Genomic DNA, 20,455 nt, shown 5'->3' with positions numbered 1-20,455 from the left:
AATTGAAATCCCGCATTAATTTAATTTGTCTGTTTTTTTCATTTTACTTGATTAAGAAATAAAAACTCAAAAAAGTAAAAATTTCTCGATTTTTTGAAAATTTTCCGCCAATAAAAAAATTAAAAAAGTTACAGTTAAATAAAAAAATTTGAAAAATTCAAAAGTACATGCCTTAAGTATTCATATTTTATGAAAGATAAAGTAAATTAAAAGTTTATCGCAGATACAACATTTTTTTGGTGAAAACCTTTATATTATTTTGAATTTCATCATATTTTTTTCTATCAACTGTTAATTTTAAAAAATTAGATTATAAATTTTTAAATAACGCGCCTTTTTACTTGAGAAACGCCAGTTGCTCGTATGATGTATACTTTAGTATGTATTCCGGGCCATATATCGATACTATCGAAAGATAATCGATACATAAAAAAAGATAAGTAAAAAAAAAAAAAATCTAGGCGGGTTCACTCTTGAAATAAATGTATATTTAAAAAAATTAGTTAGCGGTTTTTCTGTAAGGTCGCGCTACTTTTAAATTACCAATGATGGCAACACTGCTAACAGAAGCCGAAAGCTGAAAAAACTAACCAGCAAGCTTCAGATTATTAAAAGCAACCGGCATTAAATCCTCACTGTCTAGTATTACTTGATCACATACATTTTAACAGTGAGGTTTGTGCTGAATTCACGGTGCACAAGGCATCAAAGCATATTAAGTTAAATAAAGATAGCAATACCCTACAACACATTTATAAGACAAAGATCACACATATATACATATAAATACCAACCATAAAACCATAACCATATATATCTATAGATTTATACTTATACATTTAGAAAAAAAAGGTTTTATATTCAGTGTTTAACACACCGTATTCAGTGATATTAAAATTACATTTATTTCATTAAAATAGTATTTAAAATTAAATTTTTATACATCTTTAACACATAAATTTATTTAAAACAACCAATAACGCTTAGTAAATTTAAATAGTAATTAGTATTTAAATTAATACAATCGTTGCGTTTTTTTTTTAAATTTGTGGACCAGATTAAAAAAAAAAAAAAAAAAAAAAAAACGTGCCATCAAATTGAATTTTTCGAGGTAAGTTCTAGAAAATTAACTACCCGGCTCAATAAATTTTTATATATATGTATACATGTATATTTATTTATTTATATTGTTTATAATATTTGTTTAATATTGCAAATGGCGGGTATATTTTTTTGACTGAAAATTTGTATAAAAAATAACCTAAAGAAATGAAATAAATTTTTTTTTGTTGGCGCGTCGAAAAATCGCCATGCTTGTAACCGGGACCATCATAATCGCTGTCCTTTTTTATTTCATAGGCTTTTCCGTTGAATTTTAACTTTCATTGTCTCGTTTTTGTGCCGACTAGTAGACTACCATTTTTTTTTTTATATTCATATATTTGTTAGGTTATTGGATATTGATATTAATTTATTATTTATATAAATATATATTTAGTAGTAAATGTAAGTATAGTTTTATATATATAAGTGTGTATGTATGTATATATACATATAAAATAGTATAATAATAATTTTTAAATAAATAATTAAATTATAAATTTTAAATTTTAAATATTACTAATTAGATAATTTATTAATTACATATATGAAATTTTAATAAAAAAAATAAGTTTTTTTTATGGTGAATAATTTTGGTGGCGTGTCGGCTTAGAAGGTCGAACACGAGGAGACCGCGTTGTTGTATTGAAAATTCGCCATGTGTATTTTTCAATAAATTTTATTATAAATATATATGTATGTAATTAGTAATTATTTATTGAGTGATTAATAATTTATAAATATTAAATAAGTTAATCCATTGATTAAAAAAAAAATTTATATTTAATTTTATTACCACGCATTTTTTTCATGAATTTAAAAATTTTTCTTTGTCTCGATTATTTTTATAAATTTTTAATAATTAAGAACTAATTAATTGAATATTTATTTGAGTTCATATATAAAAGGGTTTTAAATTTTTTTTTTAATAGTAATTATTAGTAAAAAAATTAATTTAATAAAATAGTTAATTTTAACTTTAAAAATTATTTTGTTTTTGTTTCAGAATTCAATTACGACATAATAAAAAAATTTTTATATAAAAAAGAAAAAAGACAAAAAAAAAAAAAAACTCCATTTTTAATAGACTAAAGATTTAAAAAAAAGTAATAGTTTAAAACTAAGTAAAGTAGACAATAATAAAAAATTTTTCATTTTTAATAATAACTTTTTAGTGTTGATCGTTTTTGAGTTGATTAAATAGATTAGATTTTTTATTTGCCGGTAGTATTTTTATAAAAAATATAAAATATAATAAATAAATATTTATAAAAAAAGTAAGGAAATAAGGAAATGGTGATGGAGGCTACACATTCGGCAGCACACTCAGCACGATCTGTTGGTCGTGAATTTGTTCGACAATACTATACATTGTTGAACCAAGCACCAGCTCATTTACACAGGTAATCATACTATTTATTTATCTAATTATCAATTAATTGATGTTAATTAATATTTTACAAAAAAGTAAGATTCAAATTCTAAATACTCATTTTTCTTAAAAATTTTATGCCAGTAAAATCTCTACGTTATTTTTGTTCTTTTAATTTTAGAGTCAGAGATCAATTTCAAATAAAAAAGTTTTGTAATTATCGCTGCTCACATTTTCAAGGAAAAAATTTTATTATTTTTTGAGTAAAAAATTGAATGATAAAAAAAATGACTAATAAATTAAAATTTTTATTAAATTTCAAAATTTTTATTTAAGGTTTTACCCAAGAGAAAATTTTTAATTGGAGTAAAAAATATTTGCAATATATTAGAGCACTACCAATTTCAATTTTTTTTTATCTCAATACTGAGTTTAAAATTTAAACCCATGAGATTTTTATTTCCTATTCAATTAACATAAAAAATAATTTCCTACTAGATATTTTCAATCAGAATTATTTCATTTATTTTTTATCGAAACTGCGCTCTATATTTTTGTAAAGAATTTAACGCTCTACTAAAAAAGTCCTGAGCCTTGAAGAACTTTTATAAATAATTTTTAAACTAGAGAATTTTTTTAAAATTTAGGCGTCAGATATAATGTCAATTATTGAATATTAGTTAATAAATCTAATTAAAATAAACCGTCTCTACTAGATAGTAGATTAGATAATAATTGATTCTTTCTTCAGAATATTTCGAAATTCTACAACTTCTTTTTTTTTATAATTTTTCGCTTTTTATAACTTTTTAAATTATAACTTTTTTTTTTTTAAATAAAATTTTCTATTCTGCAAATTGTTTTCTCATAATTATCAAAATTCAAACTAATTTTTTTTTGACAACCACCCGAATCTTCAAACAAATTTCTTAAAATAAATTTCTTGAAAAAATTTATAGATTTTGTATTAACCGACATTTTATATTATAACCTAACTTTCTCAACCTGACAAATAACAATGCACACATACATATATATTTAGCAAAAACAAAAAAAATTTCAATAGTAAATAAAAAAATTTATTTAACATCATTTTGTTTTTATTGTAGATAAATATTTCAATAACTAATTAATATTAATATGATGCTGAAGTTAGCTGACGTCTAATAATTTTTGAATTTTTTTTTTTTCAAACCAACAAATTTTTTAAAAAATATTTAAAAATATCACACTTATAGTTTTTTTAATTTTTTATATTTTCATATTTTTTTTTTTTTATGTAATTTTATTTATTGAAAAGGAGAGATTCAAGATATTTTTTTTCTTATGCTCCTAAAGTTAGCAGACAATTAACAATTTTCGAATTTTCCATTCAACAAATAAATTAAAAAAAAATGCACATGTAGAAAATTGAAAAAACTACAGGTGCAATTTTTTGAAATATTTTTTTTTATAATTTATCATTTTAAAAACAATCCAAAAATTATTAGACGTCGGCTGACTTCAGTATTTTTTTTTTCTTCAATAACTTTTTTTTTGTTTTTTAGATTCTACAATCATAACTCAGCTTTTATACACGGTGGCTTAGACAACACAGATCGTGATGTTATTCCAGCAGTGGGACAAAAAGAAATTCATCAAAAAATTCAAGAATTAAATTTCCGTGATTGTCATACTCGAATCAGTCAAGTTGATTCCCAAGCAACTTTAGAAGATGGTGTTGTCATTCAGGTAAATTTCTTAAAATATTTATTGTTCTTCATCTTCTTATTCTTTTTCTTTTTCTTCTTATTTAAATCGGTTTTTAAAATTAATTCAGGTTACTGGTGAATTTTCAAATGCCGGTGAACCAATGCGCCGTTTCACTCAAACATTTGTACTCGCAGCCCGTGCACCCAAAACATACTACGTTCTCAATGACATTTTCCGTTATCAAGACCTCGGTTTTCCTGATGAAGAAGTTGAGTTGGAAACAGAAACATCAAACGAAATAGCTGAACGTACCGAAACTGAAGAAGGACATGAAGAAATAGAAATTGAAGAAGGCCAAGCACCACCAGTTGTTAATCAGACTGAGCATCATATTGCTCAGGCACCTCAACAACCTCAAGCGCCGCCTCAAACTCAACCGGCAGCTATTCCACCTCAAATGTACTACCCACCAACAACTAATCAGATGATTGTTGTAAATGGAACGATTCATGATCCGGAAGCAATGATTACTCAAACTCAAATGATGCCGATTCCTCAACCAGCCGCTCAATTTGTTGAACCTGCACCTGAATTTACTCAGGAAGAAGTTCCTGCTGAACATCAGCAGTCACAGCCAGAGCAAAATAACGAGGAGACGCGTAATGAAGAAAATCAGGATCAACAGACAGATAATTTCAATCAGCAACCGGTTAATGAAAATGATAATGAACAAAATCAATCGACGGGCGTTAATAATAAACCTAAATCTTATGCAAGAACTGTTAGATCAAACGTCATTGGAAACTGTAACATGATTCCCAAAACTATGTCACCAGTAAGTTTATTTTTTATTGTATTTATTGATTTTTTTTTTATTATTATTGACAAATTAAATTAATTTTTTTTAGCCTCCGGTATCAAATGTCAGGAACGAAGAGCGTCCAATTGATGTGTGGAACTCAACAAACACAAACATGTCGTCGAATGTAATGACATCTGGAGCTGGACAACCGCAGCATCAACAAAACAGAATTCAAAATCCACAGCCACCACAACAGCAGCGTCCCCGTGTTGGTCCACCACAAAAAGATAACCGAGGAGGTGAAAGACGCCGCGATTGGCCGGACAGTCATCAATTATTTGTCGGCAATGTTCCTCATTCAGCGACAGAAACAGAATTGAGAATAATATTTGAACGGTTTGGAAAAGTTGCTGATCTTAGAATATTTTCAAAGGGAAACGAACGCAGCAAAGGACCTCAGGGTTCTAACAATTCAATGCGTGTTCCTCATTATGGTTTCGTTACATTCGAAGACTCTAATGTTGTTTCTAAAGTACTTGCGGCTTGTGTAAGTATTCTTTTTTTTTTTTTTTTTTTTATTTCAAATAAATTTTCAATTGTTTATAATAAATAATTTAATTTGTAGCCAATTTGTTATCCGGATGAAAATGGTCAAAAATTAAATATTGAAGAGAAAAAAAATAAACCAAGAATACCTGGTGATAATATGAGAAATCAAGACAATATGAGATCATCAATGGGTCCTCAACAACGTGGTCCAGGTAATTAATTTATTATTTATTTTTTAATAAAAAAGAATGTGGTACACATACATGTATGAAATCATGGGAAATTCCCAGCCCAAATTTGACATCATCTTTAATTGCAACAACTTGATGTAAACTTACTGTGAAGTTAATCAAAATTACTGAACGTCAAATTTTTGAAGTGATAGTATGGCCATCAAGGATCGGGCTGATAAAAATAATTTTAGAAATTTTATCATGGAGAGATTTTGTCTAGAGAGATAGTCGTGTTACCGATTCATAAACTGACTCCATTTTATTTAAATACCCGAACTTATACCGCTGAAAAATCAGTAACTTATAGAGGATTTCAAGGGTATAATTACTTGCAAAATGATATTAAAAATGAAAAAACATTCGACCGATTCAAACGATCTCTAAGAAACGTATATTAAATTACCTAGACAGCATTCAAGTCGGAATGACTGCTTTACGACGTCTTTTTGAAGGCGTCCTCAAGAAGTCTTATGATGACTTCTTAAAGGTGTCATTTTTAAGAACTCTAAATTAAGAGTTCTTGAAGACTCCATAAATAAGACGTCAGTTTTTTGACGTTAAAATGTATTCTTTTTTAAACTTCTTTATGAAGTCAAAATCAGGAGCTCCTTAAAGATGTCATGGTAAATTCATATTGAAGTCTTATTTATGAAGTCAGAAAAAATAACTCTTTGAGAATTCATGTTGCCCACCCCCTCCTCTATATATTTTGAAACTATAAACAAATAAAAAAAAATTGATTATTAATAGATAAATATTTTTTTTTTTAAGGTGGACCAGGTGTAATGAGAGGTGGACAACATCCACGTGGTGGTCGCGGTGGTTTTTCACGTGACGGCGGACGCGGGGGAATGAGACAACCAGGAATGGGAAACTCGGGTGGTTATCAAAATCGCCGTTAATAACTTGACTTTATAAAAATACTACCTCCATGAAAAAGAAGAAAAAATAATTAATACGATTAACAATTTATTATACATTTAAATAATAATAAATATTAATTATTAAATTTTTTTTTCTTTTTCCACTTGAAAATAATTAAAAACAAAACTAAATAATAAAACACATGCGTCAATACAGTTATAAATAATAATAATAATTAAAAAAAAAAAAAATAAAGTTAACTAATAATTAAGTATTGTCGGCTGAACGAACACTACCTTCCAAAAAAATTTTCAAATTTTAAAAAATTAAAAAAAAAATATTTAAAAAACATTTAAGCGCGATTGTTATTATTATTTTTTTCTTATTTCATTTGAAAATTTCTGCCATTTATTTTATAATTCATCATCATCAATAACGTTGACAAAAGTATAAACGTCCGAGTTCAAATTTAAACTTATCGTAAATCAAATAATTAATTGTTTTTTTGTCTTTTTTTTTTTTTTGTAACTCGAACTGTTAATCTTTAAACGTAATTAATTAATATTGATAATTTAATATTAAGGCTCCAGGAAATTTATTTCCTATTCCTATTTTTTTTTTTTTTTTAAGTTTGTTTGTTCTTTTTTTTGTCTTTAATCTTAATAATAATATTATTATTATATTTTTTTTTGATTTATAATAAATTTAAAAAATTAAAAAAAATATAACAATCATGTGTGATTTTATTTTTAAAATAATTAATTATTATTTTTTTTTTTAAGACTGCATTTTATTTCACTAAAATAAACGTACAAATTAAACTAGTTTCGTTAATTATCCTGGAGTCTTTGACTCAATTATTATTGTTTTTTTTTTAATTAAATAATTAATTTAATTTATTAGTTTATGAATTTTTGTCATAATTGTAAAATTAAATAAAACTAATTATAGATGTAAATATACAACTTTTCTTTTTAATTAGTTTTAAAATAAATCACTTCACTAATTAATTTTTCACGGGTTTAAAAAATCAATTCAAAAATTCAATTTTTGGAGTTTCGTAAAGTTTTTATAAAATTCTGGCTAAACTATTGAAGATATGATAAAATTGTATATGAACACTTTTGTAGGGAACCAAATTCTCTACAAATAAGTCTTAATAAATTTTGATGTAAATTCATTTTTTCAGGCGCTATGAATTTTTTTTTATTCGAGTAACAACAATACGTTGTGTTTTTGAAACTTTGATTAAAAATTGTGGGTTAATTATTACAGATACGACTTAAATTGACTGAAATGATTTTGTAGGAAATTAAATTCTCTACAAAAAAGATATCGGTCAATTTTAGCGTAAACTCAATTGTTTCGCTGTAATTTGTAATTAAAGTAAAGAATTTATTAGACTAGTATTGAATTTATTTAAAAATTGATTTTTTTTAATTTTTATATTTACTCAGTTTTATAATTATGACAATTAAAGATTATTGTAATGACCTAATTTATAAATTTCTTGAAAATCTTAATTACAACTTTTACTCATATTAATTTCAATTAAACATTTCATTATTTTTTTAATTTTTTTATAAAAAAAAAAAAAAAAAAAAAAATTTGAAATAAAATGCGGCATTGGCTGGAAAAGAAAGAAAAAAAAAAAGATAATAAATTGTAATAATAATTAAAAAGAAGTAATTATTTCATACAATAATAATTTTAATTTTTTTTTTTTTTAATTAAAAAAAAAATTTCATTTAAATTTATAAATTTTAATTTATAATAAAAAATAAAATTTTAATAATTTTTTTGTTAAAAAATAAATTTACAATAAAATGTAAATGAATTTATAGAAAATCAAAAAAAAAAAATTGTCTATTTAATTGATTTTTAAGTCTAATTATTAAAATAGTAGAGGAAATATAAAAATTTTGAGATTAAAATATGAACAGTACATCTGGTTGTATAAATGTGAACAAATGTATGCATATGTAGACATATATATATGTATATTTATGTGTTGAAAAAGATCAGAGGGTGTAGGAAGCCGATGAGGTCATGCAGATTGACATAAATATATATCTTGGTGGAAGTACTGATGAAAAGCTTCAATTCAAACCAGTAAATTTAGTTTTAGTTTAGTTTTGGTTCATCTTCCAAACTATACGGAGCTTAAATAAATTCAACTAAAGGTAATTTTATATTTTATTTATTTATTTTTCTTCTAGAAAATTTAGTCAAAAAAAAAAATTTTATTTGATTTATTTTATAATCGAAGTTTAAAAAATTTTTATTTTAATTACTGAGCAGTAATTTTAATTTTTTGAAGATTAATTAAAAAAATTAATTTTTTTAAGAGAAATTAAAATTTTACGTTTTTTTTTTTTTCATAATTAATTTTTTTAATTTCATGATCTGTAATTAATAATTTTTAATTTTTTGAAAACAAAATTCTAATTCAAAATATCAATATTTTGAAACTGCATCATTGATATTTTTTTTTTTTTAGTAATTAATTATTTTAATTTAATGCTCAGTAATTAGTAATTTTAATTTCTGTAAGATTAATTAAAAATATTAATTTTTTGAAGAGTAATTACATTTTTTTTTTCACGTAATTATTGAAATTTCATGATCAGTAATTAGTAATTTTTAAATTTAATAAACATTAATTACAAAATTAAATTTACCCAGTATCAAAATTATAAATATCATTGCATTGAGAAGTAAATAGAAATTTTAATTTGTTGATCAGTACTTGAATAAAAATACATAAAAATAAAATAAAAAATAAAAAATTAAGGGTACTGTGATATTGACATATATTAAAATCAAGGCTACATAAAAAATATTAATTTTTAGAGTTCAATACTAACAATTTATCATAATAACAAGTAATAAAGTTTAATAAGTCTATGTCATATTTATTTACATTGATCATAATATTTCATTGAGTTTAAATACATTTAATTGAAACATCTTATTGATATTTAAATTTATACATTTACTGAATACTTATTATTTGAATTTAAAACTTTAAATTAAAAGTAATAAAGAAAAAAAGTGAAATATGAATTATTTTATTTATAGAAATGAATAAAAGTTAAATATTTAATCTACCGAAGACGCGTTACAGCCACGAGGAGTTTGCTAACTTGTAACTACTTTTACTTCACTACATTTCATTGCATGTGTATTGAGTCCTACGCACTTGAAATATATATACATGGATATTTAAATGTATGAAAGTAGTACTGGACCGCGGAAGTTAAAGCTGCGCTTTTAAAAATCTTACGCCGGTACTTATTTTACAACAAAAAAAAATAAAAAACAATTATTGCGTAGGATGGGAATCTGTATTACTACGCGTACTGATTTCACGCGCTTATTTCCGTTATTATTATTATTACTTGACTTATAAATAAATTTATTTATTAAATAATATAAGATAATTATTTTTTATTTGATTAAATTCAAATTTCCCGGTTTATTAATTATTTATTTATAATTTTAAAATTATCTATCTGCTAAATTTTTACTCGTAATTTATTATTAGATTAAATTCAAATTTCCCGCTTGATTTATTATTATTATAATTATTATTTATTATTTGATTTATAAACAAATTTATTTATTAAATAATATGAGATAATAATTTTTTTATTAGATTAAATTAAAATTTTCTGGGTGACTAGAGATTTGATTGATTAAATAATAATCAATTATTATTATTAAATAATTAAATAATTTTATTATTTATAGAAATATATTAAATAATATAATAATGCAGTCAAGGCTGCGGTTATTGGCTCTTGCCCTTATTCTGGGTCTTATTATTACCAATGTATCGTCAGCGGAAGTAAGTTAAATAATTTTATTATTATTTTTAATCAAGATTGCAAATAATTAATTATTTTTTGTAATTCATTAATACAAGATTATAAATTTTTTTTTTATTTTAATGAATAAAATTCCAAAATCGCGGACAATTTTTGAAAATTAATAATCGTAATAATTTGAATTACTCATTAAAAGAGTAATTAAAAATTTATGATTTTTTAATTTCTACTAATTTTTGTAAACCTGATTTTTGAAATTTGTTTTAAAAATTTTAGAGAAGAAGAAAACATAAACGTCGTACAACAACGACAGAGGCTCCGTTTCAACAAGAAGTTATGAATCTTTTAAAAGAAGAGGATACGTCGAAAGAAAAATTAGTCGCGAAAAATATTAATGAGCAAACTTCGAATTCTGAAAGTGAAGAAAGACATGATAATAATAGAGAAATTTTGAGAATGGATCCTTGTTTGGATAAACATTGCGGTGCTGGACGTGTTTGTCAAGTAAAAATTTTTTCCATTAAATATTTTTGACTAATATTATCAATTTAATTTGGAAAATAGAAAATTATATGTTTATTTTTTTTTCTACAAATTTAAAAAATATTTTTTCCTAAATTAATTCATTAAATTTTATTTGTTAATTTTTTTTCTCAAATAATTAAAACTAATAATTCAATAAATAAATTTTTTTTCAACATAAATTTTTATCTTAATTTCAAATTTCATAAATTAATTTTCTAAAAGAAAATTTTTAAATTCATTATAAATTTAAAAAAAAAAAGCGCGAGTTTAAAATTTTGAATCCAACACCAAAAATTAAATATTCATATTTAAAATTAATTAAAAAAAAAAAAAAATAACCAATTATTTAATTCCCTATCCAGAGAAAAAGGATTTCCTGGAACTAAGAATTTTCACTTGCTCTTAGAAATTTTTTGCATCATAAATTCAAAATAAAAATGTTCTTGGGACAAAAAAAAATTAACTGGGCCAAGAAAAAATTTCTTGCGCCGTCCTAAGAAAATTTTTCTTTTAATTTTTAGAATGCAAAATTTTTCTTACATTAAGAAATTAATTTGTTTCTGTGTAATTATAAATAATTAAAAAATAAATAAATTTTTTAGGTAAATGATTTAGGAAGCGCAGAATGTGTTTGTATAGAATCCTGTAATGAAGAACAAGATCCACGTCGTAAAGTTTGCACAAATTACAACGAAACATTCGGAAGTGACTGTGAAGTATATCAAGCCCGTTGTTTCTGTGACTCTGGTGATTCTCGTTGTCGTGGTCCAGATTATCAGCATATCCACATCGAATATTACGGAGAGTGCCGTCAAATGCCAGTAAATAATAAAAAAATAAATAAACATATTCAAATAAATAGACAAATAAATAAAATAATTATTATTTAGATGTGCAAAGAAGAAGACATGATGGACTTCCCTCGGCGCATGCGTGACTGGTTATTCAACATAATGCGCGACTTAGCAGATCGTCAAGAATTACCATCACATTTTCTTAAAATGCAACGTGAAGCTGAAACAAATTTGACATTACGATGGACCAATGCTGCTATTTGGAAGTGGTGCGACTTAGATGGACATCCTCATGATCGTTCAGTATCACGTCACGAATTATTTCCAATTCGCGCTCCGCTAATGGCACTCGAGCATTGCATTGCGCCATTTTTAGACGGCTGTGATGAAAACAATGATCATAAAATAAATTTACATGAGTGGGGAAAATGTTTACAACTTGATGAGGTAAATTATTGTTATTTATTTTTAATTGAAAAAAATTATAATTGTTGAATAATTTTTTTTCTTTAGGACGATTTAGAAGATAAGTGCGACGAGTTGGAAGAAACAGGTCATGAGTAAAAAAAAATTAACTAAAAACAATTTTTTGTTCTTAATTTTTACATTTTTTAATTAATTAATTATTTTTATTATTACTAATTGATGCTTAAAAATTTTATTATGCATTTGTAATCAATTATTATTAATAAATAAAAAAATATATGATAATAATTATAAATTTTAGTTGTAAAAATTTTTTAATGTCGTGATAAATTAATTGAATGTTTTTTATTCAATTAAATAATGATAATTGACATGAAGGTGGTTCGATTAATTTGAGTTCTTAATTTAAATTACAAGTACTTGGGATTTTATTTAAAATATTTTCTATTATCGAGAGTTTTTTATAATATTCAAACTCTAAACTTGAGTTAGTGCGAATTTAAAAAAAATTCTAGATAATCGAAATCACTCCGCTGGAAAAACAAACTCAGTATTTACTTCGTATTCGAAGTGATTTTTTCTGAAATTCCCGAACTCTGTGACGGAGAGAATCTGGATTTAAATAAAATCCATTATCTCTCCAAATTCACTTCTGATTTTTTACAGTGGATTTAAAATACACGTGAATTAAATAACTTTTTTGAAAATTTTATAATACTCAGCTACTCTTAGTTATATAAAAGTGATATTTGTTGCAATTTGTAGGAAATTTAATGGTTTTCAAAAGTGCCCAAAGTAACTTTACTGTGATACAAATTTTTTCTTTTATTTCTAAATTTACCTATTTTTGCTCGCCGAGCGTAAATTAATGTAAATATAATAAAAATGTTCGAGAGAATTTTGTAGGAAATTTAATTCTTTTGAAAAAAAGTCCTATGAGTCAAAACGCTAAAGTCGATAGTTTACGAGTTAGAGTATAAAAATTTCAAAATCAAAATGTCTTCATTAAAAAGTTATTAATTTTGTATTTTTAAAATTATTGGAATATCTATAACTCGTAAACTATCGACTTTAGTGTTTTGAATCATAGGACTTTTTTTCAAGAGAATTAAATTTCCTACAAAATTATCCTCAACGTTTTTAGTGTATTCTCACTAATTTGTGCTCGACAAGCAAAAAAAAGTTAATTTCATATAAAAATAGACTTTTCTAACGGAAACAAGTAAAAAAATTTGAATTATAATAAATTTACTTCCGGAACTTTTGAACACCATTAAATTTCCTACGAATTGCAACAATTGTCACTTTGAATTCATCAAACCCGCCTGAGTATCATAAAGTTTTAAAAAAAGTTATTAAATTTCTTTAAATTTTAACCTAAAATTTTTTAAATAAAATTCCAAGTAACCGGAACTAAAATTATTTTTAATTTTTCGTAATTTTTAATTCAACTAAAAAATATTTTCCTTAACCAGTCCTTAACTCCACCGGAAACGAAACATATAAATAAATTAATAAATTTAAAAAAATCCCGACATTAAAAATTTTTTGAAATTCAAAATTCCCGCGCAAAATAAATCATCGCCCATTGGCTGTTACGTCTCTCCCATTTCGTCAATGACATCCACCAACAGCTAGTTTCCATTTTTACTCCAAAATGTCTCTTCCGAGATGTCTCTGTCGTCACTAAAAATCTCAGTCGGTGATTGGACGACAATCAGGTGACTAACAGCGGGATGCTATGGCAGCGCCAAGCGTATTTGGCGGGATCGTGGCTCACAACGGCGTCGTCTGTTATACTCTGCGTCGGTCTGTCGTTGTAGCTCGTCGTGCTCGTGTATAATTGAAACGTAAAACAGATATCTCATACTAGCAATGGTGAGTTATCAATTTCTACCATGAGTTTTATATATTACCCTAAAAAAAATAAACCCGCAAATAAAATATTATTAAAATTCAATTATTTTATTTTACAACACAGTTGTAATTTTAAAAAATCAATAATTTATTGTATTTAAATAAATAACAGTAACATTTATTTAAAGGTTATTTTATATTTCAGGCTGGCGGAAAAACTGGCAAAGACTCCGGTAAGGCAAAAGCCAAAGCGGTCTCACGTTCAGCGAGAGCAGGCTTACAGGTCAGTTAATATTTTTTTAAATTAACCATTAGTTCATTAAAGCAGTAAACTAATTAATTATTTTTTTTTCCCCCGAAATTTTTAAATATTTTAAATATTAATTCAAATATTTTTAACCTCCAATTATTTTTTATTTTTTTATTTAGATTTAATTTAATTGGCGCCAAAATTTTTTTCCTCTTAAATTTTTTATTTTATTTAACAACAACATTAATAAATTAATTATTAATCATTAATTAAAAATTAAATTTAATATAAAAATTAAAATAAAAAAAATACTTTTATTTAAAAACTAAACAATTATTTTCACCGCCATTTTTTTTTGTTTAAACGACGCCATTTTTTAAAATTCAACAATAATTTAAACAATGGGAATTAACCTAGAAAATTTAAATTAATTATTTTAAAATAATTAAATAATTTTTAGTAATTAAATGATAATTAATGAGTTTATTTGTGACGTTGACTTGCGTTAATTGCGCGTTTAAAAAAAAAATAAGTAAAATGTCTAAAATCGTTCGATAGACAAACGATGCGCAAAGCGTTATATTAAAAATATAAGTTATTTATTGAACAAACCGGAAGTTAAATTAATAATTATGGATACAAATAATAAATATGAATTATTAATTTAAATAATTAATTATTATTTATTGTATTTTAATTATCTGATGTAATTTTGATAACACGCGTTTAGTATACGTATTTAATTGAACAAAGCTTATGATCGTTCAATATATATGTACATATATGTATATATATGTATATAAAAAAAGAAAAAGTAGCTGACGCTAAGCCGGATGTTTTTAGTACGAGCGCCATTTTGTACTCGTTACAAAAACATCAGATTTTAGATTTATTTTTATTTAAAAGTCATTATTTGATGATTAATTGATTTACTTATATATATTATTTGTATATATTAATTAATGACATTTTTTATTTAATTTAGTTCCCTGTTGGAAGAATTCACAGGCATTTGAAAAACCGAACAACAAGTCATGGACGTGTTGGTGCTACGGCTGCTGTTTATAGCGCCGCCATTTTGGAATATTTAACCGCTGAGGTATTTTTGTTTATTTATTTATTTTATTTTATTGATTTATTATTTTTATAACTATTTCATTTTTATTTTATTTCATTTTATTCGTGAGAAATTTTAAATAAATTACGGAGTTTGTTTAGTGGAAATTTTAAATCGTTACTTTTCGCGCGCTTTTTTTAAATTTTGTTTTCGTTTATTTTAAGAATACTCATAATTTTTTTTTTACTATTGATTAATTTTAATAGTATTTATGAATATAATTGAAATAAATTTATTTTTCTAGGTATTGGAATTGGCGGGTAATGCATCTAAAGATTTAAAAGTAAAACGTATCACACCTAGGCATTTACAACTTGCAATTCGTGGTGACGAAGAATTGGACAGTCTTATTAAAGCTACCATTGCTGGAGGAGGTAATTTATTATTATTTTTATTAATAATAATCTCGTACTTAAACAAAAAGTACAAACTGGAAAAAAATTATTTTATTAATTTAAAATCAGTCATTAAATTAATTATTTTACCGCGATTTTAATATTTATTTTCTTTGATGATAATTTTAATTCGATTTAGATGAATTATTTTATTTATAAATAACTCGAGTTTGAATTTAAATTAATGAGGATAATTAATTTATTGAAAATGCATCACAATTCATTTGTAATTCCCGTAGATTAAATAATTAAATTTAATTATTGAGATAGTCGGATTAATTATTAAATTATTAAATTTTTAATTTGAAAGTTAGTAATCGAGTAAAAATTGAAATTATGAACCACAAATAAATAAGGAATTTTTTTCATCCTTTTTTTTTTATCTAAAAGTTGAATTTACGGATACTTTATTAAAGATATGATGAAAATGAATAAATACATTTTTATAAAACATTAAATTCTCCATAAAAAAGATTTCTATCATTTTCTCCATAAACTCAATAATTATCTTGAAATTTGAATAAAAAATTCTCAATTATGAATTTTAATTCTGTCTACTGACAAAAAATAATTTTTTCGTCTACAACTCAGAATTTTCGCTCAAATATCAAAAATATCACGAAAACATATAAATATAAATTTGTAGAAAATTCAGTCCTCTATAAAAAAGATCTCTATTATTTTTTTCATAAATTCAACTGTTTCCACTGAATTTCCCTAAATAATTTTTACTAACAAATTTTGATTTGATCTTTTAACAAAAAGTCAATTTTTTATCTTCCACTCGAAATTTTCGCTCAAATATAAAAAATATCACAAAAACAGATATATACAAATTTGTAGAGAATTCAATTCTCTACAAATAAGATCTCGATCATTTTTTCCATAAACTCATTAGTTACCGTGAAATTTGAATAAAAAATTATCTATTATAAATTTCAATTTTGTCTATCGATAAAAAATGGTTTTTTAAATCTTCAACTCAAAATTTTCATTTAAATATCAAAAATATCACAAAAACATATGAATACATATTTGTAGAAAATTGTATTCTCTATAAAAAATATGTCTATCACTTTTTACCTAAACCCACAAATTTCCTCGCAATTTTAATTAAAATTTCTATCAACTCTAATATAAATTAAAAAAAAAAATAATAACATAAACTAATTAATAAATTATTTAAATTCCAGGTGTTATCCCACATATCCACAAATCACTTATCGGCAAAAAGGGTTCACAAAAGCCAGCATAATTTAATAATAATAATCCTAATAATATTAATAAATAAAATAAAATAAAGTAAATAACAATAAGTGTTTATCATTATTAATTAATTATTAATAATTAATAACAATACAAATTATTATTTTTCCTCAATCTCTTTCTCTCGATCGTCAGCTATTGTCTCTTTAATTTTTATATTTTTTTATAAACAGTAACTATTAACATTGTTGAACTTTTTTATTTAACAAATAAATTATTTAACTATTAATAATAATAATAACTTAATAATAAAATGACAAGGTAATAATTCTACATATTTAGACCAATGTTAATGAAAAAAAAATAAATATATATAATGAATAGAGAAAGAGATAAATAATAAATAATATAAATTGTTGATAGTGAAGCTGCGTTAATTTGAAAAAAAATAAATAAATAAAATCTGAGTGAGGAATAAAAATAAAAATGATTTAATTATTAATAAATGGAGAGGCGTGATATATAAATATATATTAAAAAAAAATAAGATATAAATAATTAATATTAATTAAAAAAAAAAATCATTATATTTTTTTCTACGGAGGTTTAATTTAAAAATGGAATAAAAAAAAAGAAAATTTTTAATCGATTTTATAAATTGTATTGTATAAAATTTATACAGTCGATTAATTTTGAAAAAAATAAAATTTTTTTACATGTTGAATTAAAATTAAAAATTTATTAATTTTATATATTAATGAATAATGAATTTCGATTAATTAAATTGTTAAAAAGGTTAAATAATTAATTAAAGTAGAGGATTTAATGAAAATAACCTCCTGTGGCTTAATTAGATTTTATTACATACAATACTGTTATATATAAGTATTAACAATTGATTGATTAATTGATTGATTGATTGATTGATTATTTATTGTTTGAGTTGATAAATAATTAAATTAATGAGTTTTAAATATAAAGTTAAAGTAACATGTCCTCACTTGTGTGCATTGATGAAAATTGTCACTTTCTTAAATTATTTTAATTTAAATTGTAATATTCTTATTAATTATAATAACAATACGAATTAATACATTCAAATACATTACATACCCTTGTCATATATGTAAAACACTCATTTTCATGATATAAATACAAAATAAATTTTACAATAAAATATTTACGTATTTTTTATTTAATTTTAATTTGTTATTTAACTACTAATCCTCCTTTTTTCATTTTAATTTTAAAACTTATGATTTGTTATTAACTTAAGTTATTTAGTAATCCGAGAATTTTATTCTTGGGTCAAAAAAAAATTATTGAAAAATTTAATTATTAACTTGAGAAATAATTTTTTTAATCTGACCAACTATTTTTTTAGGAATTAAATTTTGTCGAGAAAAATTTCTTCATTCAAGAATTCATTACTTTGTTTAAATAAATATTCCTAAGCTCAGAAATTGAATTCTTGGTTCAATAAAATTTTAATTTTATTTTTAAGAAATTTTTTTCTTTACAAAATTTCAATCTTGGTTTAAAAAATTTTCTTCATTTTGAAAGATGTTTCAAGGAATAAAGTATTTTTCAGATAATTACTTTATTGACTCAAGATATTAAACTAGTTTTTCAGTTTAATTTTGAAAAATCAATCAGAAAAAAACTTTTTCTTGATTCAAGAAGTTATTACTTCGCTTAAATATTTATTTCTAGACTCAGGCAGTTTCTTAATTTAATTAAAAAATAGAATAATTGATCCAATAAACTTTTTTTATATTCAAAAATTTTATTGTCTCAAACACTTTTTCTCCATTTAATTATTTATTACTTATTTCAATAATTTATTACTTGATGCAAATATTGAAATCTTGGTTTTAATAAATTATTTTCTGATAAAAAAAAATAATTACTTAAAAAATTTCTAACTCCTTTCAAATATTCATTACTCGGTTTAATTTAAAATTTTTATCTTTAAAATAAATTGCAATTCATCTTAAAAAGTCATTACTTGACTCAATAATTAATGACTTAATTCAAATATTTATTTTTTGTTTCAAAATTTATTTCCTAATTCAATTAAAAATTTAATTTCTTAATTCAAAATATCTTTAAATATAATTTTAATTTCATCTCAAAAACTCATTACTTGACTCAACAATCAATGACTTAATTCAAATATTAATTTCTTAATTCAAATATTTATTTCTTGTTTCAAAAAAAAATCAAATAATATCCGTAAATACCCGAGTAAAAAAAATAAAAATCACCGGAAAAACCCGAAGATCTATTTAACTTTAAACTTAACAGATGGCAGCACCTAAATTTAAAATTTCTCTCTCAGTATGATCATGACGCTCTGCTCAGCTCTAGCCTTTGCCAACTCTCCAGCTTGTCTGGTTGTCCTCCAGCTCCAGTGGCATTTTACAGCCTTCACTGTACAGTCAGCTCACCCAGCTGTCTAATAAATTATAAAATAATAAACAATTAATTTTGAAAATTCACCCGCTAATTTAAACATTGTCGTGATAAATCAGTATTACTTATTACCAATAAATTTAAATAAATTATTTAAATAAATGTCCCGCCCTTTTATATTATTTAAATAACAATACTCGTATTATAAATAGTGTTGTTTAAAAATACATACTTTTAAATAATTAAATAACTAATTAATTAATTAATTAATTTTATCAAGTGATTTAAATAATTAATCATAATAATAATAAATAAAATTTTAAATAATAAATATGTGTTGGGTTAAAAAGTGAATTTCTCTTGTGTTGTGATAACAGAAAAATAATTAAGATGACTGGATTTTCATTAATTACGTAAGTCATTTGTTATTCATCATTTAATTAACTAAATTAATAATTAATTTTTTTCAAATTTGAATTAGAAAATTTTATTCGATTTTATTTTACGGTTAAAAAAATTTACTGGTAACTAAAAGGACAGTTATATAAATATTTAAGTAAATAAATATATAAAAAATATATATGTATAAATTTAATTATAAATATTTATATATTTATTTAAATGTATTTATTTCATTGGAATGCGCGCGAATGTGTCATCAAATAAATAAAGAGAGAGAAACAGGTGGAATTACCGTTATATATTCGGTTATATGGTTTTCTATATATGTATATAGATATATATATATACATATATAGTATGGTAATGATAATTTATATATTTATTGAATGATTGGAAAAGACATTAGTTGTAATTAATGCTGAGAAAATAAATTAAATGGCGGTTATCTGGAAGAAATGATTGAGATCTAAAGAGATCTCATAGTTATGTAGATCTTCATAGTTTTGTAGATCTCCAGCGATTTGAATTGCATATAAAATCATAAGATATAAGATTCTTGTAGATCTTCGGTTTTGTAGAAGAAATTAAGATTTCAGGTTCTTGTAGATCTTTCTAGTTGCAAAGA

The 20,455-nt window shown here is 23.3% G+C and overlaps 4 protein-coding genes across 4 annotated transcripts in view; all 4 read left to right on the top strand.

Annotated features, from left to right (window-relative positions):
- The first annotated feature begins 629 nt into the window (after window positions 1-629).
- On the top strand, window positions 630-6,761 carry LOC103580888 (ras GTPase-activating protein-binding protein 1). Its single transcript, XM_053738054.1, has 7 exons — window positions 630-1,111; window positions 2,108-2,504; window positions 4,021-4,204; window positions 4,293-5,000; window positions 5,074-5,514; window positions 5,593-5,728; window positions 6,521-6,761. Exons 2-7 carry the CDS (start codon window positions 2,395-2,397, stop codon window positions 6,649-6,651), a joined length of 1,710 nt encoding a protein of 569 aa, XP_053594029.1. The 5' UTR covers window positions 630-1,111; window positions 2,108-2,394; the 3' UTR covers window positions 6,652-6,761.
- Window positions 6,762-8,671: 1,910 nt separating this feature from the next.
- Window positions 8,672-12,483, top strand: LOC103580889 (SPARC). Its single transcript, XM_014440335.2, has 6 exons — window positions 8,672-8,796; window positions 10,367-10,463; window positions 10,720-10,947; window positions 11,571-11,789; window positions 11,859-12,209; window positions 12,276-12,483. Exons 2-6 carry the CDS (start codon window positions 10,389-10,391, stop codon window positions 12,324-12,326), a joined length of 924 nt encoding a protein of 307 aa, XP_014295821.1. The 5' UTR covers window positions 8,672-8,796; window positions 10,367-10,388; the 3' UTR covers window positions 12,327-12,483.
- A 1,474-nt stretch (window positions 12,484-13,957) lies between these two features.
- On the top strand, window positions 13,958-17,123 carry LOC103580890 (histone H2A.V). The gene is made up of 5 exons (XM_008562812.2): window positions 13,958-14,066; window positions 14,251-14,328; window positions 15,281-15,394; window positions 15,657-15,786; window positions 17,001-17,123. Exons 1-5 carry the CDS (start codon window positions 14,064-14,066, stop codon window positions 17,060-17,062), a joined length of 387 nt encoding a protein of 128 aa, XP_008561034.1. The 5' UTR covers window positions 13,958-14,063; the 3' UTR covers window positions 17,063-17,123.
- A 2,250-nt stretch (window positions 17,124-19,373) lies between these two features.
- Window positions 19,374-20,455, top strand: part of LOC103580891 (cadherin-87A) — a 50,205-nt gene continuing 49,123 nt past the window's right edge. The window contains exon 1 of the mRNA XM_014440406.2: window positions 19,374-19,841. Within this exon, the coding sequence (XP_014295892.2) occupies window positions 19,819-19,841 (23 nt within the window). The 5' untranslated portion in view covers window positions 19,374-19,818. The remainder of the gene's footprint in view (window positions 19,842-20,455) is intronic.

Source organism: Microplitis demolitor, chromosome 4 (genome assembly GCF_026212275.2).
Source record: "Microplitis demolitor isolate Queensland-Clemson2020A chromosome 4, iyMicDemo2.1a, whole genome shotgun sequence".
Taxonomy (NCBI): domain Eukaryota; kingdom Metazoa; phylum Arthropoda; class Insecta; order Hymenoptera; family Braconidae; genus Microplitis; species Microplitis demolitor.
The sequence above is the reverse complement of the archived record's forward strand: the minus strand, read 5'-3'. Positions and strand labels throughout refer to the sequence as shown.